This window comes from Ciona intestinalis, unplaced genomic scaffold (assembly GCF_000224145.3).
Source record: "Ciona intestinalis unplaced genomic scaffold, KH HT000133.1, whole genome shotgun sequence".
Classification (NCBI taxonomy): domain Eukaryota; kingdom Metazoa; phylum Chordata; class Ascidiacea; order Phlebobranchia; family Cionidae; genus Ciona; species Ciona intestinalis.
Genome location: NW_004190455.1, coordinates 110108 through 136111, shown reverse-complemented (window position 1 = coordinate 136111; position 26004 = coordinate 110108). Strand labels below are relative to the sequence as shown.

At 36.8% G+C, this 26004-nt stretch overlaps 5 protein-coding genes across 6 annotated transcripts in view; 4 read left to right on the top strand and 1 right to left on the bottom strand.

The window, feature by feature from the left end:
• Window positions 1-3330, top strand: part of LOC100187303 (kinesin-like protein KIF23) — a 14382-nt gene extending 11052 nt beyond the window's left edge. For both annotated transcript variants that reach the window (XM_018816067.2, XM_002124619.3), the window contains 5 exons: window positions 985-1124; window positions 1586-1695; window positions 2041-2116; window positions 2427-2473; window positions 3005-3330. In XM_018816067.2, coding sequence (XP_018671612.1) covers window positions 985-1124; window positions 1586-1695; window positions 2041-2116; window positions 2427-2473; window positions 3005-3017 — 386 coding nt within the window. In that variant the 3' untranslated portion in view covers window positions 3018-3330. The remainder of the gene's footprint in view (window positions 1-984; window positions 1125-1585; window positions 1696-2040; window positions 2117-2426; window positions 2474-3004) is intronic.
• Window positions 3331-3666: 336 nt separating this feature from the next.
• Window positions 3667-13788, bottom strand: LOC100181252. Its single transcript, XM_009863903.3, has 15 exons — window positions 13502-13788; window positions 12608-12759; window positions 11781-11895; window positions 11291-11414; window positions 10669-10834; window positions 10036-10192; window positions 9449-9541; window positions 8784-8974; window positions 7721-8244; window positions 7317-7392; window positions 6781-6891; window positions 5905-6031; window positions 5382-5505; window positions 4780-4839; window positions 3667-4514 (listed from the first exon to the last, which is right to left on the bottom strand). The coding sequence occupies exons 1-15, from the start codon at window positions 13648-13650 to the stop codon at window positions 4308-4310; spliced, it is 2376 nt and encodes a 791-aa protein (XP_009862205.2). The 5' UTR covers window positions 13651-13788; the 3' UTR covers window positions 3667-4307.
• Window positions 13789-16715: 2927 nt separating this feature from the next.
• LOC100183604 (alpha-endosulfine-like) lies at window positions 16716-17060 on the top strand. The gene has a single exon (XM_002121876.1). The coding sequence runs from the start codon at window positions 16716-16718 to the stop codon at window positions 17058-17060; it is 345 nt and encodes a 114-aa protein (XP_002121912.1).
• A 402-nt stretch (window positions 17061-17462) lies between these two features.
• On the top strand, window positions 17463-20236 carry zf(fyve)-9 (zinc finger protein ZF9). The gene is given in 3 exon segments (NM_001047992.1): window positions 17463-17702; window positions 18222-18442; window positions 19430-20236. Coding segments are annotated over 3 exon segments (777 nt in total). The 5' UTR covers window positions 17463-17484; the 3' UTR covers window positions 19768-20236.
• Window positions 20237-20594: 358 nt separating this feature from the next.
• LOC100180550 (catechol O-methyltransferase A-like) lies at window positions 20595-25599 on the top strand. Its single transcript, XM_002128316.5, has 6 exons — window positions 20595-20794; window positions 21559-21730; window positions 22711-22860; window positions 23462-23655; window positions 24334-24489; window positions 25134-25599. Exons 1-6 carry the CDS (start codon window positions 20765-20767, stop codon window positions 25347-25349), a joined length of 918 nt encoding a protein of 305 aa, XP_002128352.1. The 5' UTR covers window positions 20595-20764; the 3' UTR covers window positions 25350-25599.
• The last annotated feature ends 405 nt before the right edge of the window (window positions 25600-26004 follow it).

Here is a 26004-nt window from a genome sequence, read left to right as displayed (position 1 = left end):
AACTAGTAATAAAATGGGATAAGGTGAAAAGGTCACCCCTTTTTATAAAAAAATAGGTGCCTATGTCCATAGTACTCCATTAAATGGTTAATGTTAACCTTACAGCCAGGCGCACCAATCGCACCAAAGCATCGTCGTTCATGTTCAAACAACCCCAACTGGCTGGCCCATCTACCAAGCTCTACTATACAAACAGGTGGGTTGCATTGATGGTGGAAAACATGCATTTAAATTGTATTAAAAACTAAACTATTATAATTTTCCCCACTGCTCTGTAAGAATTTAAATGGCCCTATTAGGCCCCAACACCAGTGTGCGCATATACCTAATAACCTTAGTGTTTTGGAGTGTTTATAACATAAGTATGTTGCTATACATCCTTGTGTTAACAATGTTGGTGCCCATACCTACTATAATAACATTACTTTAAAATAATATTAGTATAGTAGGGTGGGGGAAGATGGGACAATATTAGTATAGTAGGGTGGGGGAAGATGGGACAATATTAGTATAGTAGGGTGGGGGAAGATGGGACAATATTAGTATAGTAGGGTGGGGGAAGATGGGACAATATTAGTATAGTAGGGTGGGGGAAGATGGGACAATATTAGTATAGTAGGGTGGGGGAAGATGGGACAATATTAGTATAGTAGGGTGGGGGAAGATGGGACAATATTAGTATAGTAGGGTGGGGGAAGATGGGACAATATTAGTATAGTAGGGTGGGGGAAGATGGGACAATATTAGTATAGTAGGGTGGGGGAAGATGGGACACCTTTTCATTCTATTTATGTTTTAAAACATTATTATTTCAGAAGTTTTGCAATAAAACAAGTGCATTGTTAATAAACATGTAATGCGTCAAACCTATAACTCCATTGGTTTAACATTGTTCAAGTGTTAATAACTTTATAATATAATATTTTAAAAACCATTGGCCAAATAACACTGTTGTAGAATTCTCTATAAAATGTTTTATCACAGAAACCATCCTCCAGCCAGCTATCCGACCAAACCGAGTGGTTAACGTCCCGTCACCCAAGGACGTAGCGGGCGCTTCAAAGTATTTACTCACTCACCAAAGTGAGGATAAAGATGGGGAGATCGAGACACAGCTGGTTAAGGTGGGAATATAAATTGTAACTTAATGCTTGGTAACTTGTAAGCGGGCACGAGGTGTATGAAACAGAACACCCATGTTATAACGACTGTCGTTGCCCCGCCATGCGAGGATAAATAAGTTACATATGTGGTAACTTGTAAGCGGGCACGAGGTGTATGAAACAGAACACCCATGTTATAACGACTGTCGTTTCCCTAACGCGAGGATAAATAAGTTACATACGTGGTAACTCGTAAGCGGGCACAAGATGTATGAAACAGAACACCCATGTTATAACGACTGTCGTTTCCCTAACGCGAGGATAAATAAGGTACATACCTGGTAACTGGTAAGCGAGCACGAGGTGTATGAATCTGAACACCTGCGTTAGAACAACTGTCATCGCCCGCCATGCTAGGATAAATAAGAGGTAACTTGTGTTTTTTACTGTATTAACCACCAACCCCCCGCACACACTTGTAGGGTGAAGTATTCCACACCAGATCAGGAGGTCAACAAGTTCAGTTTGTTGATATTGAAACTTTGAAACAACACGATCCAAAGAAAAATAAGAAGAACACGCAACAACAGAGGTTCGTCCTTTGTTCCGAAAATGTTTAAAAACATTGTTGCCATTCTCTTTTATTTAATATTTTTAATTGTGGAATACGACACTGCCTCCCTGAACCACATGATTGGCACCAAACCTGGGGTGGCAGGAGAGGCAAGCCAACCCTAAAACTTATGACCCTCATATGTATAACACATATTTTATTTACTGCATTAATTAGTAAACATTACAACCGATAACTTAGATTTGGTTTACAAGATTGTGTGTCTAACTATCCCTGCCTCCCCTGTGTTTATATAAGTTTGTTACTTCCCGCCTATGTCTTAATAAATAAAGTCTGTTATTATTAAAATATTGTATTTGATAGAAAACGACGTTCAACGACCTCGGTCGACGAGGTTTCAGCCGACGAACAATCGAGTTGGACCGATGTCGAAACCAGAGTAAATATTAATTTAGATTATTAACATTAAACTGTATAGAAAAATATTAATAATTTGTGTTTGTGTGTTTAGTTAGAATTGGTTCACAGAAATTTAAACCGAAATACAAATTGAAAATTCTTTGCAAATTGGAAAAACTAAAGAATAATTAAATAAGTCTGTTTTTTAACCTGTCTGCTACAATAGCCATAAGCCATGTAGTCTTTTTTATTAATATATTTAAATTACTTTTAATCAATTTAATTGCTAAAAGTTTATGAATAATTTTTAGTTATCTATGTTATCTAACCGTTTGATAATATTGTTCTAGTGTGCTTACGGAATCGGCAACAATACTGGAGTTGTGGCTTCAAGCAAGTAGGTTTGTTGTAATTTATACCTGGTGACGCACCAAAGTGGTTGGAGCAATTGTTTAAGTGGAGGATACCGGGTTCAAAGCTTGATGCTGCTACTATTGTCTTTGGGCAAAACACTTATTTCCATTTGGTCCAACCCAGTGGTCACTGATGGTTTGTCTAGGTTACCAGCCATGCTGAAAAACGATAACCATAAAGTTACAAAGCCTACCTACATGGTAACTCGTAAGCGAGCACGAGGTGTGTGAAACAGAGCACCGGTGTTATAACGACTATCGTTGCCCCGCCATGGTTGAATAAACAAGTTACATGCGTGGTAACTTGTAAGCGAGCACAAGGTGTATGAAACAGAACACCAGTGTTATAGCGACTATCGTTGCTTCCCCATGCGAGGATAAATAAGTTACATACGTGGTAACTTGTAAGCGGGCACGAGGTGTATGAAACAGAACACCAGTGTTATAACGACTGTCGTTGCCTCACCACGCGAGGATAAATAAGTTACATTCATTTATTATATTTTATTTTCCAGACGAAAGAAATAGAATTGATTCCTTCACAAACTTGTCCACTGATATATTTCTAGTTTACCGGTGAATTCACGTGTAGAACTCTCATTGTACATAGACACATTATTAACGCTGCTATGTTTTTCTGCTTATAATAAAATAAATCTACAATCCATAAAAAATACTTTCCAATTAAATTTAAACAATCATATTGTTTTCTTAAGTTTTAATAAGACCGGCAAAAGTTGAATATTTGACTCCTACTTTTAAACGCTGTCTTTTACAAGTGATTTGCGTATGTAACTATTTGTACCCAATATTCTACTGCGAAATAAAAGTTTGATTTTAACTTGTTGGAAACTACGTTTAGTAAAACATACTTCCATGCGTGTTGTAATTATTTGGTGGTAATTGCTCCAACCCAGTGGTCAATATTGGGTTGTCTAAATTATCAGCCATACATAAAATAATTCGAAATATTGGGTTTTGGGTTATATTAGTATTCATCTTACCCCACAGTACTATATATATATATTAAGAAAACTCTGGTATTGCCTGTCAGCTGCTGCATTTATGTGGTTGTTTTAACCAAACTGTGGGGTAACATGGGACAACTTTGGCAGATCTTTATTACCAAATGGAATGGAAAGTTGCCAATTCCCCCCCATCCAACTCTAACATATAATACTGTTTTCTGTAGCATTTATTGACGAAATAACCACGAATAGGTATAGTACATTTTTATTTTGGCATAAAACATGTTTAAAATAACAACATGCCACGAAAACTAATAGACATTTGATAAAGTACATTTGATTTTAACACGGGTTTAATTTTCGACCATAATTATAATAATTCTAAAGTATGATGCTTATGTACCCCTGGGTCACCATTTGATTTGGGTCGTCTACTACAGTGGTTCACAAACACCTGACTTTTATTGTAAAAGTTAAATCATTTTATTGCATGCTTACAAAAGTTGTGTGAAATGTAGTTTCGGAAATTAGGTCGCCAATGTTTTGCTGTTAAACTAGGCCTAATAAAAAGTTGCAACAAAAACGATGAGAGCAGTAATGTATGATTGCCATTATAATCTACCACTCTGAATTAAACGTGAAGATTTCAGACCTGAGAGTTGTGTATTACAGTAGAGTGGGGGAAGATGGGACATATTTTTGTTTTCTCGTCCCATTGATAGCAAACAAAAAATTATAAAACCGTATCCTCACAACTCCAATAGACCGTTGTTAATTGTTTAAAACACGATCCGGATATTTGGATAATATGTACCTAAGGTGTCCCGTTTTACCCCACCCTTATAATAAACTAATAAATTGCCCCATTTTTAACATTATGAGTTCGTAGTTTTTGCGGCAAACCCGTGTGATATTTTCGACTAACGGCAACTTTCGGTTCGTAAGTTCTTGTGTTTCCCACCGCTTGTACGACAGGTGGCAAACTGTTGTTTGGATCGTAAGGTTTGATTTGACCGTTGCCGACAACAACTGCTTCGTTTATTTCGTCTGTGTCAACCTGTTTGTAAATGGAGGTTTCATAAAAATGAGATTGTTCTGAACTTATTTATCCCTTTTCATCTCTTTTGACAGTTGTTATAACGCGGGTTTTCTGTTTCATACACCTCATGTCCGCTTACGAGTTACCACCTATGTAACTTATTTATCCTCGCATGGCAGGGAAATTGCGGGAATCGACAGTCGTTATAACACGGGTGTTGACAAATTTGACTGCCACTTCCCCGAGCAGATTAAATAGGCCAATTTATATCAATAATTCTTACGTTTGTTTCCTTTTTGGGCCATCTGTCCGCAGGTGGTAGAGTGATTTCTTTAAGCGACATCTGTAAACAATAATTGGAAAAAAAAGTAAATTACAAATACGACAGGTTGAGTGCCGTTTTTTTGAATAAAATGGCGCTTTATTGAAAAACAATACCAACAAAAGGGAATAGAGTGGGGTGGGGGAAGATGGGACACCTTTAGCACATAATGTCCGAATATCCTGATCGTGTTTTAAACAATTAACAACGACCAATCGGAGTCTTGGGCATATAGTTTTATAATTCTTTGAATGTTCTTTGTTTACTACTAAATGTGGCGAGAAAATAGAGTTAATAGGTGTCCCATCTTCCCCCACTCTACTGTATATTAGGGTGGGGTAAAGTGGGAATGTTTTGATTCACCTTGTTCGTCCATTTGGTAGTAAACAAGAAATATTTACAGAAATAACTGTGTCCACTCTGAAACAGCACGTTTTTAATTGTTTAAAACCTGATCAGAAAAATGTGGGATATAATGCGCTAACGGTATCCCATCTTACCCCCGTACGGTAAATAAACATAGACGTGCTAAACCTAAAGTAAAAATAATTTTATAAAATTACATGAAATTTAGCAATCTTCTTTTCTCGTTCTCGTTGTCGTTTCAGATCCATCGCATCCTTTCTTCGTTGCATGCTCACCGCTCGCGCCATCTTAGCTTTCATTGCTTGTTCTTTTGAACGGTTTCTGTGAAACAAAGAGTTAATAAGTCTTTTGATTATTAGATTTATTCTTGCGTAAAGGGTATACACAAAAAAGAACAACCAAACTACGAGCGTGGTAACTCGTAAGTAGGCACGAGGTGTATGAAACAGAACACCTGTGTTATAGCGACTGTCATTGCCCCGCCATGCGAGGATAAATAAGTTACATTCGTGGTAACTTGTAATCGGACACGAAGTCTAAACAGAACATTCGTGCTATAGCGACTGTCATTGCCCCGCCATGCGAGGATAAACAAGTTACATACGTGGTAACTTGTAAGCAGACACGAAGTGTATAAAACAGAAAACCCGTGTTATAACGATTGTTGTTGCCCCGCCATGCGAGGATAACCAAACAAACAAGTTCCACCCATTGTTTTACCTCCAATATTCCTCCCTTAACCGAGCATCAATCTCCTTGTTCCCACTGCTAACTTCAAACCACCAGTTCCACTGGTACAAGGGTTGGTTCAAATGATCGGTGATCCTGCTTTCAACAGAGTAGCAACCTTTGATAAAAACACTTTTCAAATAATATAACGGGGGGATACGATAAACACCGTCATGGCCTACTCAATGCATCCGCCTACACATTGTAATGAGTAGGCCATGGTACCGTTAGCACCTACGTCCCGTATTTCCTAATCGTGTTTTAAACAATTATAACAACGGTCTATGGAAGTCGTGAGAAATAACGGTTTGATAATTATTTAAATATTCTTCGTTTTTTTTTACCAAATCGAAGGATAAAATAGAATGAAAAGGTGTCCTATCTTCCCCCACCCAACTATATTACTTACAAATGTTCATACGACTCAATTGTTCTTCCAATATAGTGATTACAGTATATTTAGTGATAAACCCGTAGCTTTAACAATTATCATTAAATTAGACGGAGAAAGGAGATAAAAATATGGGCCATCTTCCCCCACCCTTCATCATATATATAGTTGGGTGGGGGAAGATGGGACACCTTTAGCACATAATATTCAAATATCCTGATCGTGTTTTAAACAATTAACAACGGTCTATGAAAGTCGTAAGAATATGGTTTTATATTTGAATTTTCTTTGTTTAATACCAAATGGGACAAGACAATAGAAAGAAAAAGTGTCCCATCTTCTCCCACCCCACTAGTTTTTTTTTTTATGCCACAATTACTGTTGTATAATCATGTAAATAGTCTTTGTTTACAACTAAATGGGACGAAGAAAGAGAATGAAAACATAAGTTTCGGATAATACGTAGCGATGCCGACCTGGTATGTTAGAAATTGGGAACTGTGTAGTTTGGAAAGTATATTCTCGAGGTGTATCGACGTTGTTGAAGTTTGGCGTCCTCCCTCCCGGCCACGAAAACCTGAACGTGTCTGTAAGTACATGAAGATAGTTAAAAAAAGTTTTGCGCTGTGGATGAGGAACGTATGTCTTCTATACCATGGATGGTACAGGTTCGAGACTGATCGCCGCCACCATTGTGAGCGTATATTTGTAATTAGGCAAAACACGTAACGGGAATTGCTTCAGCCCAGCGGTCACTAATGGGTTGTCCAAAAGTGTCAGACATGCAGAAATACAACCACCAAAAAAGTTACATTCGTGGTAACTCGTAAGCAGACACGAGGTGTATGAAACAGAACACCAGTGTTATAACGACTGTCGTTGCCCCGCCATGTGAGGATGAATAAGTTACATATACGTGGTAACTCGCAAGCTGGCAGGAGGTGTATGAAACAAAACACCCGTATTATAACGACTGTCGTTATTCAAGTAATAACTTGGTACCAAGACTTACTTTGTTCTTTGTTGGTTTGGGCTTCGAAATATCTGCTGTCCTTGTAATAAATATAGGCGGACGGCGACTTTATAACCTATAAAGGTAAATATTTAAGGACAAGCATACATACATTGTTATATAATACTGCGGGAAAAGACGGGAACCCATAGCATATACTATCTAAATATCCTGATCGTGTTTTAAACAATTAACAACGGTCTATGGGAGTCGTGAGGATACGGTTTGATAATTATTAAAATTTTCTTTGTTTACTACCAAATGTGACGAGAAAATAGAATGATAAGGTGTCCCATCTTTCCCCACCCTACTATATAATTCTGCGTTAGGCCGCTACGCTAGGTTAAATAAATGATGGATTATACGCGGTATACGCATACCCCAATATATAAAAATATACTTACAGTAAATTGAACATCAAATTTGAACCAATGTTGCGGCATAGAGAAATCTGCATACGTCGTTTTTATCGTCTTCTTCAACATTTGATAATCGCCCGAACTCCCAGGGCAGTATCTAACATGGGCGACCTTGTTTGGGAAAAACAGCTTTCGTCTTGGGCTTGTAAAGTTAAACGGGAACGAAGGGTCCTCGGTTGGTGGGGTTTCCAACACTGGGCCGCTTATAACGATATTTCTCGGCATGTTGCTGCGTCGCAGCGTGTATTTCTCTTCGCTGTTTTCCTTTTGAACCCCCACGCATAAAGGAGCGATCTTGTCGCATAAAGTGGTCGCGTCGTCGAAGTTTTCAACGATAGAAAACCGAAATTGCGAGGTTGGGGTAGAAGGTAGCTTAACATGCGGAGGGACAACGGTTTGTTTCTTTGTTTTTAAATATCGTTCAACCAATGGCGCTGCTTCTTTTATGTTCGTTAACTCGATGCTGAAATCTAAGTATTTTCCTTCGACTCGCTCCCATCTACATTTTCCTGGAAAATTTAAAAATCGATTACTTCTTTGTATAACGCTTTAGAGCACTCTCTCCATAAGCAAAATATAGGTATACAGGGAACTATTATACACAAGAGTTGCCATACCACCATTGGAGGTGTATGTATGTGTATGCTTGGGCAAGACGCTTAACAACAATTGCTTTAACCCAGTGGTCACTAATGGGTTGTCAAAAAAAACAATCACTCACAAAGTTACATACATGGCGGTAAGCGGGCACGAGGTGTATGAAACAGAACACCCGTGTTATAACGACTGTCGTTGCCCCGCCATGCGAGGATAAATAAGTTACATACGTGGTAACTTGTAAGCGGGCACGAGGTGTATAAAACAAAACACCCGTGTTATAACGACTGTTTTTTCCGGCCACGCGAGGATAAATAATTTACAAGTATAATATATAAGCCCTATATAAGATTGGTATACATGCAACTTAAATATAACACATACCCGCTACCCGATATACAGGTACCAATATAAATTGATGCGAAATACATAAAACAAACCGCCAACCAACCTGGTTCGATGTCAATATCCATGGCTGGTTTGTCATCAATGTAAAGAGTTATCCGCTTAACTTCAATCTTCCTAATATCGATAAACCACTTCGTGTAAAGAGGGTTCGATTCGCTTCCAACCAAGCGGTATTGTAAGTCGGACAAACCATCAGTTTTCGCTCTCGCGACGCGAGTCTTGTTTAAACGGGTTCTGTAAAAGGAATTAGAAATCTAAAACTTGCTGTCAGTTAAGTTTTTTTCTGTAGAAACGATCAATAATGTTAAGTGAAAAGAATGCGTGGATATCAATTTGTTAGCAACATATGCGAATTTATTTAGACAGCGATTACCGGAGCCGCTTCTAACTCTGCTAAAGGTTTTTAAATGTAAGGTATAGAGTAGGGTGGGGGAAGATGGGTTGGGGTAAGATGGGACACCTTTAGCACACAGTATCCAAATATCCTGATCATGTTTTAAACAATTAACAACGGTCTATGGGAGTCGTGAGGATACGGTTTCATAATTCTTTGAATGGTCTTTGTTTACTACCAAATGGGAAGAGAAAATAGAATGAAAAGGTGTTCCATCTTCCCCACCCTACTATATATTTGTTTAAAAATTGTTTAATCAGAATTTAATGTAAAATAAAAAATAACGAAAACACAAATTATAGAAAGTTACTCACGGGAATTTGTTTGCGCTGAACTTCCAAGGGTGTGTATGGACGATCATTTTGTATCTTCCAATTTTAGAAGGAGATGGAATTATTTTCATCCCGCTGGAATAAAACAAGTTAATATAGCTTGTGGTTTTGTATATATGGGTATATGTACTGTGACCGAACGTTAGACGCTCATCGTAACCGAATAAAACCTTTGTAGGTGTAAGATAGGTAAAGGCAATTGCTCCAACCCAGTGGTCACTAATGCTGTCAGCCATATGCAGAAAAACAATCACCCACAAAGTTACATACGTGGTAACTGGTAAGCGGGTACAAGATATATATGAAACAAAATACCCGTATATCTCTGTGTCCATTTAATACAGTAAGGTGGAGGAAGATGGGAAACCTTTAGCACATAATATCCAAATATCCTGATCATGTTTTAAACAATTAACAACGGTCTATGGAAGTCGTGAGGATATGGTTTTATATTTCTTTGAATGTTCTTTGTTTACTACCAAATGGGACGAAAAATAGAGTTAAGAGATTTCCTATCTTCCCCCACCCTACTATATTACTTTGCCTCTTATTAACGTTAAATAAACCACCTGTTAAATATACGGAACTCCATATCGTTATCTTCTCCACCCCAACCCCAGAATTGGTTGGAATGCCCATTAGCTTTCCTGTATTGCGCAGGCGTTATACCGGTCACACCTCCAAACTCTGTGCCGTAATGGGACTTGTAATCGAACTTGTCAATGGCTGTGGAAATGGAAATGAATCAGAACATGGTGGAATGGGAATATGATATGACAGGAATGCGGTAGTGGGTAAATAAAGGACTTAACTTGAACCGGGTAAATGGGTTGTTGGATTTTTGTTGCTACTGTGGTGAATATGGTGGAATTGGAATATGATTTAAAAGCGTTGTAACTTAGTGTGGTTAGTAAGCTTGTAACCAAGGTACAGGTTCGATTACTTTTATATACCACTTAGCCATATTTAGTAGTGTATGGGCAATGGGTCACCTTTAGCATATAATATTAAACTATTCTGATCGTGTTTTAAACAATTAACAACGGTCTATGGAAGTCGTGGGGATACGGTTTTATAATTCTTTAAACATTCTTCGTTTTTTTTTACCAAATCGAAGGATAAAATAGAATGAAAAGGTGTCCCATCTTCCCCCACCCAACTATATTACTTACAAATGTTCATACGACTCAACTACGTTATACCTGGCGAAATATGACGGGGCTGTTCCCCACAAACATAAAGATTCCTATCATCCTCTGGAATCATATCCACGTCATGAAATATAATACAATCAAACCAATCGTGTTTCATCGCTTCTTCAAACGCAGCGTTCATTATCATGGCTTTGTTAAACTGACCATCGTCGAACTGAAATAAAAGAGAAATGAAAATTGAGAAAAAAGATAATTAATAAAATTTTATGGTCGCATTTTATACCATTGTTTGGTATATAATACTGTTAGCACGTAATCTCGCATTTCCTGATGTTGTCGATTTGCACGAATAGAAAATGTGAATTGTGAATCAGAAAAAAAAAATTATGTTTTTAATCGTATAGTTATATTACTGAGTGTAAGATGGATACCGTTATTGCATAATACTCCCCATGTTCTAATCGTTTTTTAAACAATTACCAGCGCTCTTTTAGAGACGTGAGGATACGGTTCTACAATTTTGTAAGTATTCTTTGTATACTACTAAATGGGACGAGAAAAGAGAATGAAACATCTCACTCCACCCTACTATACATGCAGGATTGTAAAAATCGTGCATTAAATAAAAAAAAAAACGCTTTAAAATATTAAAGTAAATTCCACCTCTTACCTGCTCAGCGACGAAAATGCAGTAACTTATTTTCTGCCGTTGCAACATCGGGTGAAGGTAAAACAACAATGTTTTTAGATGAGCATCTCTTTCTTTGAACGGAATGATAACAGCGACTTTTTGCCTGCAATAAACTAAATGTTTTATCACTATTGTTGTATGCATAAGGTTGTCTCTGCCATCATTGTGGACGTATATGTGTGCTTGGCCAAGACACTTGTAGTTGGCTCTAACCCAGTGGTCACTGTTAGATTGTCTAAATTATCAGCCACACAGAAAAACAATCACCCACAAAGTTACATACGCTGTAACTTGTAAGCAAGAGGTGTATGAAACATAACACCCGTGTTATAATGACTGTCGTTGCGAGAATAAACAAGTTACAATCGTTCATAAATGGTATATACACTAAGATTTGTAAGTTACCACCTAAGTTACCAGTACCATGCTATATGGTGTAAGTAACACAAATATAAAGTATTTATCCCACCTTGGTATGCAGGTTGTTGGCGTATAACATCCATTCTTCAACAAGTGAATACTTGATGCATTTTCCACTTCGTCAAAATTGGGTGTAATGTTCGGGTTAATGGCCATCGGTCCAACTTGAATTTTGAAATAACAATAAGCATTATAGGGTGGGGGAAAAGTCCTTGGGCAAGACACTTAACGGCAATTTCTCCAACCCAGTGGTCACTGATGGGTTGTCCAAATTAACAGAAATAATTACCCACGAAGTAACATACATGGTAACTCGTAAGCTGGCCTGAGGTGTTAAACCCGTGTGGTAACGACTGTCGTTTTCCGACCACGCGAGGATAAAGTAAGTTACCTTTATTAAAGAAAGGAAATTTTCCGTTCTATTTTAACTTTCTATTTGGTAGAAAACAAAGAAAAATCAAATAATTATAAAACTATATCCTCACGACTCCCATAGAACGTTGTTAATTGTTTAAAACACGATCAGGATATTTGGATATTATGTGCTAAAGGTGCCCCATCTTCCCCCACCCTACTATATATTACAACAGGTGTTAATTTATCCGTGATTGAATATTGCTGCCATGATTGATGGCCAATTGTGGTAGTTTGAACTGGCAGTTCTAAATGGATGAATGAAACTTATTCCCTTTTTTATATTTATGGTATGGTGAGGTAAGGGACATGTTTTCATTCTCTTTTTTGTCCCATTTGGTAGTAAACAAAGAGTATTTAGACAATTATATAACCGTATCCTGACGACTCTAAAAGAGCGTTTTAATTGTTAAGGTGGAAATAACCAATGAAAGTAAATATGCAAAATATTCCTTGTCTTACCCAACTCATTATTGCTACAGTTTTTCAAGTCCAACGTAGGTTGTATTGGAGGTCCTTCAGCATTGCTAACTATCGTATTTGACCTTAAGTTAAACGTGGATTGGGTCGTATTTAACGAAAGCAACGCCGATGATTTGACTTGGTGAACAAATCTAAAGTAGAACAGTATATGGATAAATTAATGAATGTAACTGCTGTATTTTCGAGTGGGGGCAACGAGAGCGGCTATTAGCATAACACTAAATAATTTTTATTTATCTCTTTTAATAAAGTAACGAAGACCAAAATAAATAATATAATACAACAAAGAGAAATGCATTTACAGCAGCAAAACGACAGCTGTTAAAACAGGCTGCGGGTAAAAGCTACTCGAGTAAAAGCGTGGCTGCAATAAATCCATCAGACTATAATGTCAGTCGTTATAACACGTATGTTCCATACACTTCGTGCTTGGTGTAATTACTATGTAGTTAGAATACGACAAATGATAGAATAATTGTGTTACTGTATGCTTTACCACCCATGACTAATACATTAGTGTACTTTCTCAAAAACTGCTGTGGTTTACAAGCTAACGCCGGCACGACCAGTTGATTGCCATAGGTATATATAGGTAGGTAACCGTGAATATCATATCGTTTCATCAACCCACTAACAATTAATATATAGTAGGGTGGGGAAGACGGGACACATTTTCAATTTATTTTCTCGTTTTATTTAGTAATAAACAAAGAAAATTCAAAGAATTATAAAACCGTATCCTCACGACTTCCATAGACCGTTGTTAATTGTTTAAAACTCAATCAGGATATTTGGGTATTATGTGCTGAAGGTGTCAAAATGTCACCACATCCTACTATACGGATAATGTATTATTTCAAATTCACCACCAACCTTTGCGCTCGTTGTTGATAAACAAAAACTATAAATAACATCACAGTAATAGAGACCAGACATTTCTTCGACCTGTTCGTCCCAACCTTTCGTTTGCATCTGACTGAAAATATCCTGGTTCGACCGAACAGCTTTCGAAAAATTGTCATTTTTCTTGTTTTTCTTGTCTTTTTTTAGTTTCTTTTGCGCTCAAAAGGCAAGACACAATTGTTCCAGTAATCCAGCAATCATGGCTCGTTTGTCTGCTAGGTGTAGCGACCACGATTATTTTCTTCCAACTAAATATAAATATGTTTTTAATTGTAAGTGCGTTTTACCAACTGTTGTTTTGTCGCTATATCTTGCATTTCCGTTTAAAATATTTCTAAATCTTCGCTACCGTAATCGAAGAGACGAACAATTAATTATTACAAAGAACAGTTACCGTTAACAGAAACACATATTTTCCAATACAGCAACAACATTCTGATACACTAAGAATACAATGTCTGTAACTCGCTGACCCTTATTTCTTGATAGTAAACCGACAGTGTTCATATTACTGCAATCGCCTGAAGCGAATTACTCACGTTGTCTCTTTAATTGTGGAACACGTAAGACGGGCGACGGATTTTAGAATCATGGCTGTGAAAAATGAATAACCGATGATTTTTAATTATTGTTGCAAATCAGGTTTTGAAACTTCTTATACAACATGCAGTTTTCGTTGGTGTAATAAAAAAGCAATCAAAGTTACATACATAGTATCTCGGGCACAAGGTGTATGAAACAAAACATCCGTGTTATAACGACTGCCGTTGCCCCGCCATGCGAGGATAAATCAGTTACATACATGGTAACTTGTAAGCGGACACGAGGTGTATGAAACAGAACACCCGTGTTATAACGACTGTCGTTACCCTGCCATGTGATGATAAATAAGTTACATACGTTCAACTTTATTTCGTATCTTCGGTTAACAAAGGAGTTACAATAATACAAAAACGTAGAGACGATAACGTTAAAGCAAAACGAAAGTTGTTATAACACGCTACAGAAGTAAAACCTTTGTATTCATTAAATAAAAGATTGTCCTATTACACCCAGCAAAAAGTATACGAGTTTATATATCTTAAGTTATAATAGGGTGGGGGAAGACCGGGCACTTTTTGCACATAATATCCAAATATCCTGATCGTGTTATTAACAACGGTCTATGCTCTATGGGATTCGTGGGGAGACAATTTTATACATATTTATATTCTTTGTTTATTACCATATGGGACGAGTAAAATATAATAAAAAGGTGTCCCATCTTTCCCAACCTTACTATATAACCGAATGCAATATTCAATGCAACCTTGCCACGCGTGTGTTTAACGTTGGTGGTTTGGTTTGGTTTAGTACTTGAGGGTTATGAACCGGTTAGACCACATCGCTACAGAAATGCAACTAGAAACACGTGTCGGACATTACGATCTGATTAAGCTTCATAACTTGTTTCCGTTAACCGTCACTTTTTATTTTATAGTAGGGTGGGGAAAGATGGGACAACTTTTCATTCTATTTTCTAGATCTAATTGGTAGTAAACAAAGAACATTAAAAGATTTATAAATCTGTATCCTTACGACTTCCATAGACTGCTGATAATTGTTTAAAACACGATCAAGGTAAATGGATATTATGTGGTAAAGGTGTCCCGTCTTCTCCCACCCTATTATATAATCCAAAAATCGTATAACACGGTTGTTTCATACACCTCGTGCCCGCTTACGAGGTGCCAAGTTTGTGGGCGATAATTTAATCCTAGCCACCACGAGTGTATATTTACGAATACAGAAAGTTTGCCGTGGTTTTCTCGGCGCCGTGGCATAGTGGTTAGCGCGCCTGTGTTGCGAAAAGACGGTTCTGGTAGGGGCTCGATGCTTGCTAGAATTAGGGGCGTATATGTATCTTTGAGCAAGACACTTAACGGCAGTTGCTCCCACCCAGTAGTCACTAATGGTTGTAAAATTATCAGCCATACAGAAAAATACGAAAATGGGAAATATATCACCCATAAAGTTACATATACGTGGTAACCGGCGGGTACGAAGTGAATAAAACAGAACACCCGTGTTATAACAACTGTCATTACCCCGCCATGCGAGGATAAATAAGAAAAAATTATTCGTTTAACTCTATTGTAACATCTATTATACATTATTTTAAAGTAGCGACCAATAGAAACCATACACAGCACACGAGAGGCGCAAATTGTAATGTGTTATATTTACTGACGTAGTTTCATTTAGTTAGAAACATACAGTGTATATGAGTCCCTTGTTCTACGAAGTAATTCTACATATTGTTTGTGCATGCTTTAAATATAAGTTTGGTAATGATATATATATAGTCTTCTTATTTGTTAGCTGTCTGTTGTTACGTTAACTTATAGTACGCTTCTAAGCGCTAATCAGTTGGGTTTAGCTTAGCTTTATATAAATTATATAACTAAATATTGTAACTTAAACTCAGTAGTATATAGTTTGTATTTAAGTATTTATAAGCTAGTACTTTATAACTGTATAGACAAGTCAATTTGGTAACTAAATTTTGTTGCTGTACTGTTTAACAGGGCCAGGGGTTTTAAAATTACTAAAAATCTAAGCTAAATTTAAAACAAAAAACCTTTTAATAGTATTAGAATATTTAATGTTTGCTTCAGTAAAATAGTAAAATAAAAGTCAATAATATTTTAAATATATACGAGCTTTAGATTTGTGAGTGGGCGTGTCACTCACTGTGCCTACTGCAAACAAAAACACTTTCCCATAAAGTTATAACTGATATGTGGATTATGTAATGTATATAACAGAACACCTGTGTTCCTAACTATTGAAACTGCCACACACGCAAGAAAATATAAGTCACCATAATCGTTTATTTTCCTTCTTATAAATACAGCACTGTAATACCAACTCTAGTTTTGGGCAAGGTTTGGTATCTTTAATATGATTGTATGTAACCTATTTATCCTTGCTTTGCGGGCAACGACAGTCGTTATAACACAGATGCTTTGTTTTATACACACCAAAAAATAGTTTTACCATTACTCAAATCTAAATATAATTCAACATTTTAAACCAGTATCATTTTTTACCCTTTTTACAATTCTTATCATTTGTGTGCTTTCCTTTTCCCAGACGTCTGTTTTAGTTACTTATTGCTGCTGTTGTAACAATATAATTACTGATGGAGGTGGTGCAACAAAATAGTGAGGACACTGCTATGGAAACGGAATCTTTCAAGGTCCCCAAAGCCCCTGTTAAAATTGAAAAAGAGCAAGAAAAGCTGCTCGCTGCAAAATATGGAAACCTAAAATCGAAGCGCGGCACGAGTTTACTGCAGCAAAGACTCGCAAATAAAGGCTGCAAATATTTTGACTCGGGCGATTACAACATGGCACGAGCGGAAATGAAAAAACAAACTAAAACTGCCGTTGAACCAAACAAAGTCACTGGGGACCATATGCCCACGCCAGAAGAACTGCCAAAAGTTCGAAAACATGTTCCTGGCAGTGGTTTACTAAAACAATAAAGAATAAACCGTTCCTAACACTGTTTCTCTCATTGCTTAGTTTTTGTGTTTATTGAATGAATTTGTTCTTTGGAATAAACAGCATGATTTGATAAGGAAATGCGAGCTGTAATATCATCATGCATAAACTTATATTTCATATTCCACGAATACATTCCTATAAAAAATCTGGTGTAAAATTATATTGTTAAAGTAAAGATGCTTTTTTGTCGTTTTTGTTTGATTCTTTTTATTCTATTTCGTTCTTCATTAATATTGCTTAAACCCAATGATCCAAAACTAATTAGCAATAACAAGTTAATCACTGTGTGAGTAATTCAAAACTGTCCGCTTCATTTCCCAAAACATGCTACTGTACTGTTTTTTTCAAATTGTAGCAATTTCTGCAGAAACCCTGTTTCGCAATGAATATTAGGTTTGAATAATGGTTGAAAGATTGGCCAACACTGAGATTAATGCTCGGAGAATCAGCCACGTTGAGTCTTGTTTCGGATCGTCAGGGAAACCTCTTTTCCATCCATCGCGTGTGTTAGTTGGGGAAGGTGTTCTAACGAAACTATGCAGAAAGAAACCAAAAGCACGACAGTTTTTCCTTTTTAATGATGTTTTGGTATACGGGAACATTGTAATTAATAAGAAAAGGTAATTATATATATATTCATTAGTGGCTTTAGCAGATTTAGTATTTTTCTATTTATGTTTTAGTGTACAAGTATTTGAAAAAAAGGTTGTCTAACTTTTAATAGGTTATGTTAATATCTGTTTTGGGTGTATTTTTATACTGAATGTAGTTTTTTTATTTTTACCTTATTTTACGGCAGTGGTTAAACTAATCAATTCTTTGTTCCAATCATAGTTTTCAAGTATAATATACATTTAACAAGTTTATATTTAACAAAATTTGTTCAACAACCAAAATTTGTATTGAAATAGTTAATTATGAGTGATTCTATACTAAATCACTCTGTGGACTTTAATTGTAAAACAATGAATCAATCCATTTAACATGTACCATCAATGGTTACAAATATTAGTGATTTGTATGGGTTTACCTTGCGAATATTTTTGTTTAAAGTGGAGTTTAAATCCTAGGGTTGGCCTGCCCACTCTGCCACCCCAGGTTTGGTGCCTATGCCCCTAACACTTATGCTTGTACCCCAGGTACAACAAACAGAGCGTGTTAAGTTTACGGAATGTCAGAGTTGAAGAAATCCCCGATAACGAGGAAACCGCAGCAGCTGATGGTTCTGATACGTTAAAGAACGGATGGTTGATTATTTCACCTTCAAAGTCGTTCGCCGTTTATGCGCAAACTGCCATGGAGAAAGAAGAATGGCTCACACACATGACTAGGTGTATAGATGAAGAGAAGAAAAAATCAGGTAATACAAAATGTGAATACTATATACATAATACGCTATATTATACATAGTATACTGAACGATGAATGAAATTTATTTCGTTTCTGCGGTCACGATAACGAAGAACAAGAAAGTTGACAAAAGCGAAAAGACGGGTAGTAACGGTAAAACAACAGTTGTTAAAAGTTAAATCACGCATATTGATAAAACAGAGAAAAAAAGAACGTTTTGTATAAAATATGTGGCCGTTACACCCTATAATATTAATACTAAAGCCTTGGAATTAAGAAAAGCTTGATGGTAAAGCTACAACAAAGCTTCCCTAAAAACGCAGCTTTTTGAGCTGCCCTACTTAGTCAAGGTCTCGGAGCATAGCAACCGAGATTTAGGCAAGAGATAGCTCACATACAGACTGTAGTGGAGGATACAGCATGATTGCCAAACCCATAAGCTATGTGTGGCAGTGCGGGTACAAGGTATAACTCCAGCAAAGCGAAAGTACTTTGTTGGATTATTAGTATAGGTCAACAAACCTAAGACAGTAAACTTTTATAGTTAAGTTTTACTTATTAATAATATTTTTCTTGGAATACCGTGTCCAGTTGAGAAAATTTTGGCAAATAATGATGAACAGATAGTTTGAAAATATAAATGTAATGGGTGAAGGGGTGTAGCGATTACTAGAATTTGTTTCTTTTGTTTAATGTTTACATCGTAAACCTGCTTAATGGACAAGGTAGTGCCTGGTAAAATGGAATACAGATACAATACATGTTCTATTATACATAAACCGGTTGATTTATTTGAGATATTTGCGCATCAGTTTTACTACATACATGTTGTTCATCGCTGCCAGGCAAGCCAAAAAGCAATTTTCTGGGGATTTTTGTAATTATATTATTAAAGGACTAATGATTTAACTACCTAATCTGGTCGTCTCTATTAATGTATGTTGTGAAGTGTATTTTATTATATATTATCCTATACATTGTTGTTTCTTTCAAACAGGACCATCTATTAGTGTTACGGACCAGTTTGCCCCAACGTGGGTCCCTGATTCAGAAGCAGTTGTGTGCATGAGGTGTAAGAAGACAAGATTCACAACATTACAACGAAAACATCATTGTCGGAAATGTGGCTTGGTGGTCTGTAACGCGTGTTCGACAAAAAAATGTATCATTCAACATCAATCTGCTAAACCATTACGAGTTTGTGACGTATGTTATCAGTCCTTACAGAATGGTAGCAATACGCCTGAAGTTACGGCATCAAATGTTCCTAATAATAAACTTGCATTTGGGGATACTTCTTACAGCTCGGACTCTGAATCAAGCAATGAGGCTTGACATTAGTATAGTACTATGGGGGGAGATGGAACACCTTTAGCGCATAATATCCAAATATCCTGGTCTTGTTTTAAACAATTAACAACAGTCTATGGGAGTCGTGAGGATATGGTTTTATAATTTTTTGAATTTTCTTTGTTTACCACCAAATGAGACGAGAAAATGAAATGAAAAGGTGTCCCATCTCCCCCCACCCTACTATACTGATTGAAATTTTAAATAAAAAAGTAATTTTGATTATTCTACTCGTGGCACTATCGAATTGATTATTTTTATACTTGTATTATTTTGTGGTATTAACAAAACATTTATTATACAGACATGCTTTATATTAATATGCATTGTAATTATTGGTTGCTTTGCGTGCTTTACATTTGTATAACGTGTAATTTTGATTTTTAAATTGTTTGTTTCTTAAAAGTGTTTATCTTGAGATAAAATTTACAAGTGCAGTTAATAAGAAAAAAATTTGAACTACACTATTTCAGTTGGTTGTTTAGATATTTATCCTTGTGTGTTGGGCAACTAGAGTTATGACATGGGTGTCTTATTGCACGGCATACATGGTGTCTTATACACCTCATGTCCGCATACAAGTTACAACGTTAAAAAAATTGGGCAACTCATTTTGGGTTAGAAAAACTTTTTAGATCTTGCCTAAGGACACCGGCGATTACAATAGTAGTAGCGTAGAGCCTTGAACCTCTAACCCTTTAGGTAGGTGCCTAATAATACAAGGCGTTGTTTGCTATATGGCTGTACATATTTTCGAAACGAACAAAAAATGAGAGACACCGGTTTATTACAAAATTCATTTTTTCTGGTATCTATGTTTAATGATCACGTGAAATTTAATCATCCGTAACGAATTTAAAACAAGTGTTTGTTGGTGGTTACGTTCATTTGGTAAAATATATCGTGGGTGTTGGACGTATTTCGCTATAGAATATAACCTAAGATTCCAAGAAATTGTTGCTCGGAGTGAAAAGCTAATACGATGGCAAATAAAGCAACGATATATCCTGGGGTAAGATTTATAAGTTTGCAATAAAATGACTCAAAAATGTAAATACGTTTTAACCGTAAGAGTGTTTTACGAGTATTCAATTTCTTGTAAGTAATGTTTTACGTCTTAAAGCGAGGCAGTCTGCAGAGTATGGCAATTCCTGACGAGATCTCGCGTGTGCACGAAGGTTATTTTTTGCGTGCGCGCGGGCTATCATTAAAAATCTGCGTGCAAAGCATGTACATTTTCAAGCCACGTTAGGAAATCTTATTTAATTTAATACGTATTTTTTTCTTTGTTTAATGAATTGGCGTGCATGGGACAAATTGTGGCATGCATAACCAAAAGTCTGTAAAAAATCGCGCGACCTGGCTACCTACCATACTCTGCAGTCTGGAAGCGAGGCATGCCACGAGTTGATAGATTTAGGCCAGAGTTGGTCCAATGGTCCATTACCCTAACACCCGGGGTGCTACTGCATGGACCTCACCAGTTTTTAGAGTGTTCTGCTTTTCTGGAAATGTTACTGAACACTTTTATATAATTTAGGTGCTAGTAAAGGAATCCTCCCCACCTTATTTGCTAACCCCTATATAACCACTAACCCCTAACTACTTACCCCTATAACCACTAACCACTAACCCCCTAACCATCAACCCCTAACCACCAACCCCTAACACTTTCCGCCAGCCTATTCTGCCACGTACCAAAGGATTCTTCACTCGTGCCATAATTTGCTGTAAAATATACTTTCTTGTAAAATAACATTTGATCCAAATTATCAGGAAATGTTGCTCTACCCTTCTCTATACGGACCTGAAGAATACGCGATATGCGTGTTAGCATGTTTCATTGGGTTTGTGATGATAAAACACTTGATATTTCACACTGGGTACTTCTGGTGGTATTCTTATGGGCGGTTTTATATCCCTGATACTTTCTGGACCACTGTAACAGGTAAGCAGCATAGCTGTAGCTTTGAAACAAATGTATTTCGCCCCTTCGCTAACGAAGAACAAGAGAGTTTACAAAAGCGAAAATACAGGTAGTAACAGTAAAACAACAGTTGTTAAAACACGCTTATTGAAAAAAACAGAAAAAGAAATAACGTTTCGGATAAAAGTTTCAAAACTATAATAATCTGTGCCAATAAAACATCTAGAACAATAGTCTGTTCCTCCATTGTAGGATAACAAAAATAGGATTTTTAAAATAGTTGTTTCAAGTATTTTATGCAAAATTCAATTTAATAAATCGGTCCATGGACTCTAGCAGGTTGTATAATAACTTTTATGTGTTTCAATTGCTTTATATTTAAGCCAACAAATTGTAGTTAAACTGGGTGTCTACATACATGATGTGTAGCACGTATGTATGTTTAGTTTAGCTCACCAGTATTTGAGTGATAGTTAATATTGGTAAAGTACGCTTGGTAAATTGAATGGGCAGTGGTAGTAACATCACTATTAAGCCTAGTATGCTGTTCACACCCATGTTTGAAACACATACTTTTCATCACATGCTGAATTTTATTTGTGATAAATATGTAAAGGCAGTACTTCTCAACCTTTCAGCCCCATACCCATGTTTCAAACACATATTGCAGTTTTTAATGCTCCTTTTATTAGAGCAGTACTTTCAGCAATGACAGCAAAATTTTAAACATAAATTAATAGCCGACAAATTCAAAAAAAACATTTCACATAACTTTAAAATGTTTATATAGTTAAAGTTACCCAGCTAAATCGAATGGATTGCCGTTTATGTGCTGTGATTTATTGAAAAACATTGTAAATAAAATGAACCCCACATTATTTATAATGTCTACTGATTACTGCAGCATAGAAATTCCTGGGTTGGCCTGCCCACCCTGCCACCCCAGGTTTGGCGCCTATGGTTAAAGACCTTCACCGGCTATTAATGTTTTTACATTACAGGCAAACCGTTGTCAAAGCGGTTGTTGAACTACGTGCACAATAGATTTCCAAACGAGCAAGAGAAAAAGATCAATATTGAAGAAATGTTGAATGTGGTTGACGATTATTTCAAAACTAAAGAGTTTGGACCTAGCTTAAGCAATACTAAAGGTAAAAAGTTGAAATTTAAATTTAAAAATTTATCGATTACAGTTTAAACATGGTTTGAAATGTTTTTGGCTAAAAAGTTGTTTATATATTGTGACCCCAATCCTTTGTTGAATTACCTCGTCCCAAGTTCCCAACTAACCAGTGTGATCATGGAGGATGTTTAATTGGTTATGACTCACTGAGTTTATTGTATATGGCGCTGTAGATCAGTGGTTAGGCACTTGCGCATTGTAACCAAAGGATACCGGATTCAATGCTCGATACTGATAAGCATTTGTGTCCTTGGGCAAGACACTACATAGCATTACTCCAACCCAGTGGTCACTAATGGGTTGTACTACCCTGGGTGTTGGGGTAATGGGCCATCTATGACATAAACCTGACTTCCCATGCCATGTTGTAGGACCTTACCTATATAACCGCGCCAAACCTGGGGTGGCAGGGTAGGCAGGTCTACGCTGTAATTTTCTGCATCATCAGTAAATAATGGAACCAAATTTGTTTCATAGAAATGCGGGTCTAACTTTTCCTGCCTCTCCTTGCATTTTAAAATGTTTGGCGCCCATGTGAAATATATCTTATAAAACAATATATATTTCAGGCAAAATAATCGATGGCATTGTATCATCCCACATGCCTAAGTCAGTGTTAGTGGTTGGTTGTCATGCGGGCTACGTCTTGTTGCGAATCATGCGAAACTTACCTCGAAGTAGCAAAGTAATTGTTATTGAGCCGTGTAAGCAAAACATGGAAGCTGCAAGATCGCTTGTTAAGATGGTGGGAATGGATGAACAGGTGGGTGGGTTTACTATAATATAGAACCTCAACCTTACCTAATTCAGCGAGTGTAATTTCCCGTTTGTGGGTGGGAGGGATTGGGTCAAACTTTCCAACTTTAAAGGCGACGATGTCATTTAACTACACCAAAAAAAAACGGCCTCATAGACAATACAATAAACTATAGGTGTATTTATAGTTGGCTGGGTCAGGGTACTCCCCATGTAATTTAATGAGGTGTTTAATACTTTAAATTATCAACGATATAAAAACAATTACTCACAAAGTTACATACAAGGTAACTCGTATTTATAGTTGGCCGGGTTAGAGTGCTTGCCATATAGCTAGAGGATGCCAGGTTCAAGGCTTGTTGCTGCTACCATTGTAGGCGCATCTGCATATGCTTACATTGTAACCAAAGAATAATGGGTCCGATGCTCATTTTATGTGTATGTGGTCTTTGGGCAAGACACTTAACGACAATTGCTTAAACCCAGTGGTCACTAATGGGTTGTCCAAATTATCAGCCATATATAAAAATAATCACCCACAAAATTACATACATGGTAACTTGTAAACGCTCATTAGGTGTACGAAACAGAACACCCATGTTATAAACAAGTGATCACACACTAAATAATTGTAGCATGATTCCTATACATCCATGTATAACATTAACACTTCCATGTTTACCAGGTTACATTTATAGCAAGTGAAGCAAGTTCAGTCATCCCAAACCTCGCCCTGGATTATGGGGTCGATAAGTTTGACTTTATATTTCTGAACCGAACTAAACATAACGAACCTTCACACTTGCCTTTGCTGAAGTTACTTGAAGGGGAGGGCAACAAAGTATGTTCGTAATATTATTACGTGTGTTTTTGTCTCCATATTTATAGCTACAACTCGGCTACTTTAGGATAGGGTATTATAACTCCACTCATCCAGCACAGTGGTTAGGCTGGCATTTGTATATAAGGATACCTATTCTTACAATGAATGCATGAATGAATGTTACTTACTTTATCCTCGCGTGGCCGGAAAACGACAGTCGTTATAACACGTGTGTTCTGTTTCATACACCTCTTGCCAGCTTACAAGTAACCACGTATGTAACTTATTTATCCTCACATGGTGGGGCAACGACAGTCGTTATAACACGTGTGTTCTGTTTCATACATCTCGTGCCAGCTTACAAGTAACCACGTATGTAACTTATTTATCCTCACATGGTGGGGCAACGACAGTCGTTATAACACGGGTGTTCTGTTTCATACACCTCGTGCCCGCTTATGAGTTACCGAGTATGTTATTGTTTGTTTTTTCATTTTTTTATGTATTGCTGGTAATTTGGACAACCCATATTGACCACTGGGTTGGAGCAATTGCTGATTTGTGTACCCGTATCCTCGCGACTCGTTGTTAGTTGTTAAAATCACGATCAGAAAAATATGGGATTTAGGTGCAACCGATCTGACCCCATGATATATTTGCAGGGTGAGAGCTACATGCATTCCGCTGCAGATTCGGCCGGCGACTCAAAACCACAGACCGTTATAATTGCAGACAAAGTTGTCCTTTTGGGCGACCCAGATTATTTGAAATATGTTCGTGATTCAAATAATTACGAAACACAATATTTCCAAATGTCCTTGGAGCATACAAGTGAAGAAATAGTGGATGGGATGGAAAAAGCGACATTTTTAGGATAAAAATAATTTGTTTTGTTTCCACCACACATAACGTAATATTAGAAAAGCTGTTTTGTTGAAAATGTTAACATTATTATGTTCAATTTTGTTAGTAAACAAAATGTGTTTTTTTTATTGGTGAAAAAATTATTATTTTTATTACTTTACAGGTATTTCTTATAAACACTTTGCTTAACAATGTATTTAACATGTTAGTAAGCTTATACGTTTTATTATATGAGTTAAATAAATGGTAAAAACTACTCTTAAATGAATATAACTTACTTTATCCTCGCGCGACCGGAAACGACAGTCGTTTTAACACGTGTCCCATGTTACCCCACCGTACAATACGTCTATATGTGGTAACTCGTAAGCTGGCACGAGGTTCCACAAGAACATTTTGCTCGACGACGATAAACGATACTCAGCCCAAAATGTATAGTAGGATGGGGGAAAATGGGACACATTTAGCACATAATATTCAAATATCCTGATCGTTTTTTAAACAATAAACAACGGTCTATGGGAGTCGTGAGGATATACGGTTTTATAACTCTTAGAATGTTCTTTGTTTACTACCAAATGCGACGAGAAAATAGAATGAGAGGTGTCCCATCTTCCCCCATCCTACAGTACAATATTACAGAATTTTGGAAGATAGTGTAAAATCATC

What these genes read in the sequence shown, in the direction of transcription:
- LOC100181252 (XM_009863903.3), bottom strand. Translation starts at nt 13,650, where the DNA reads ATGACAATTTTTCGAAAGCTGTTCGGTCGAACCAGGATATTTTCAGTC. An exon ending in GAGTTCCGTATATTTAACAG is followed by an intron (nt 9,542 to 10,035) that starts GTGGTTTATTTA and finishes GTTTTATTCCAG; the next exon opens with CGGGATGAAAATAATTCCAT. An exon ending in CCCAATTTCTAACATACCAG is followed by an intron (nt 6,032 to 6,780) that starts GTCGGCATCGCT and finishes TTTTTATCAAAG; the next exon opens with GTTGCTACTCTGTTGAAAGC.
- LOC100183604 (XM_002121876.1), top strand. Translation starts at nt 16,716, where the DNA reads ATGGAGGTGGTGCAACAAAATAGTGAGGACACTGCTATGGAAACGGAA.
- LOC100180550 (XM_002128316.5), top strand. Translation starts at nt 20,765, where the DNA reads ATGGCAAATAAAGCAACGATATATCCTGGG. An exon ending in AAGCAACGATATATCCTGGG is followed by an intron (nt 20,795 to 21,558) that starts GTAAGATTTATA and finishes CCAAATTATCAG; the next exon opens with GAAATGTTGCTCTACCCTTC. An exon ending in TGGTGGGAATGGATGAACAG is followed by an intron (nt 23,656 to 24,333) that starts GTGGGTGGGTTT and finishes CATGTTTACCAG; the next exon opens with GTTACATTTATAGCAAGTGA.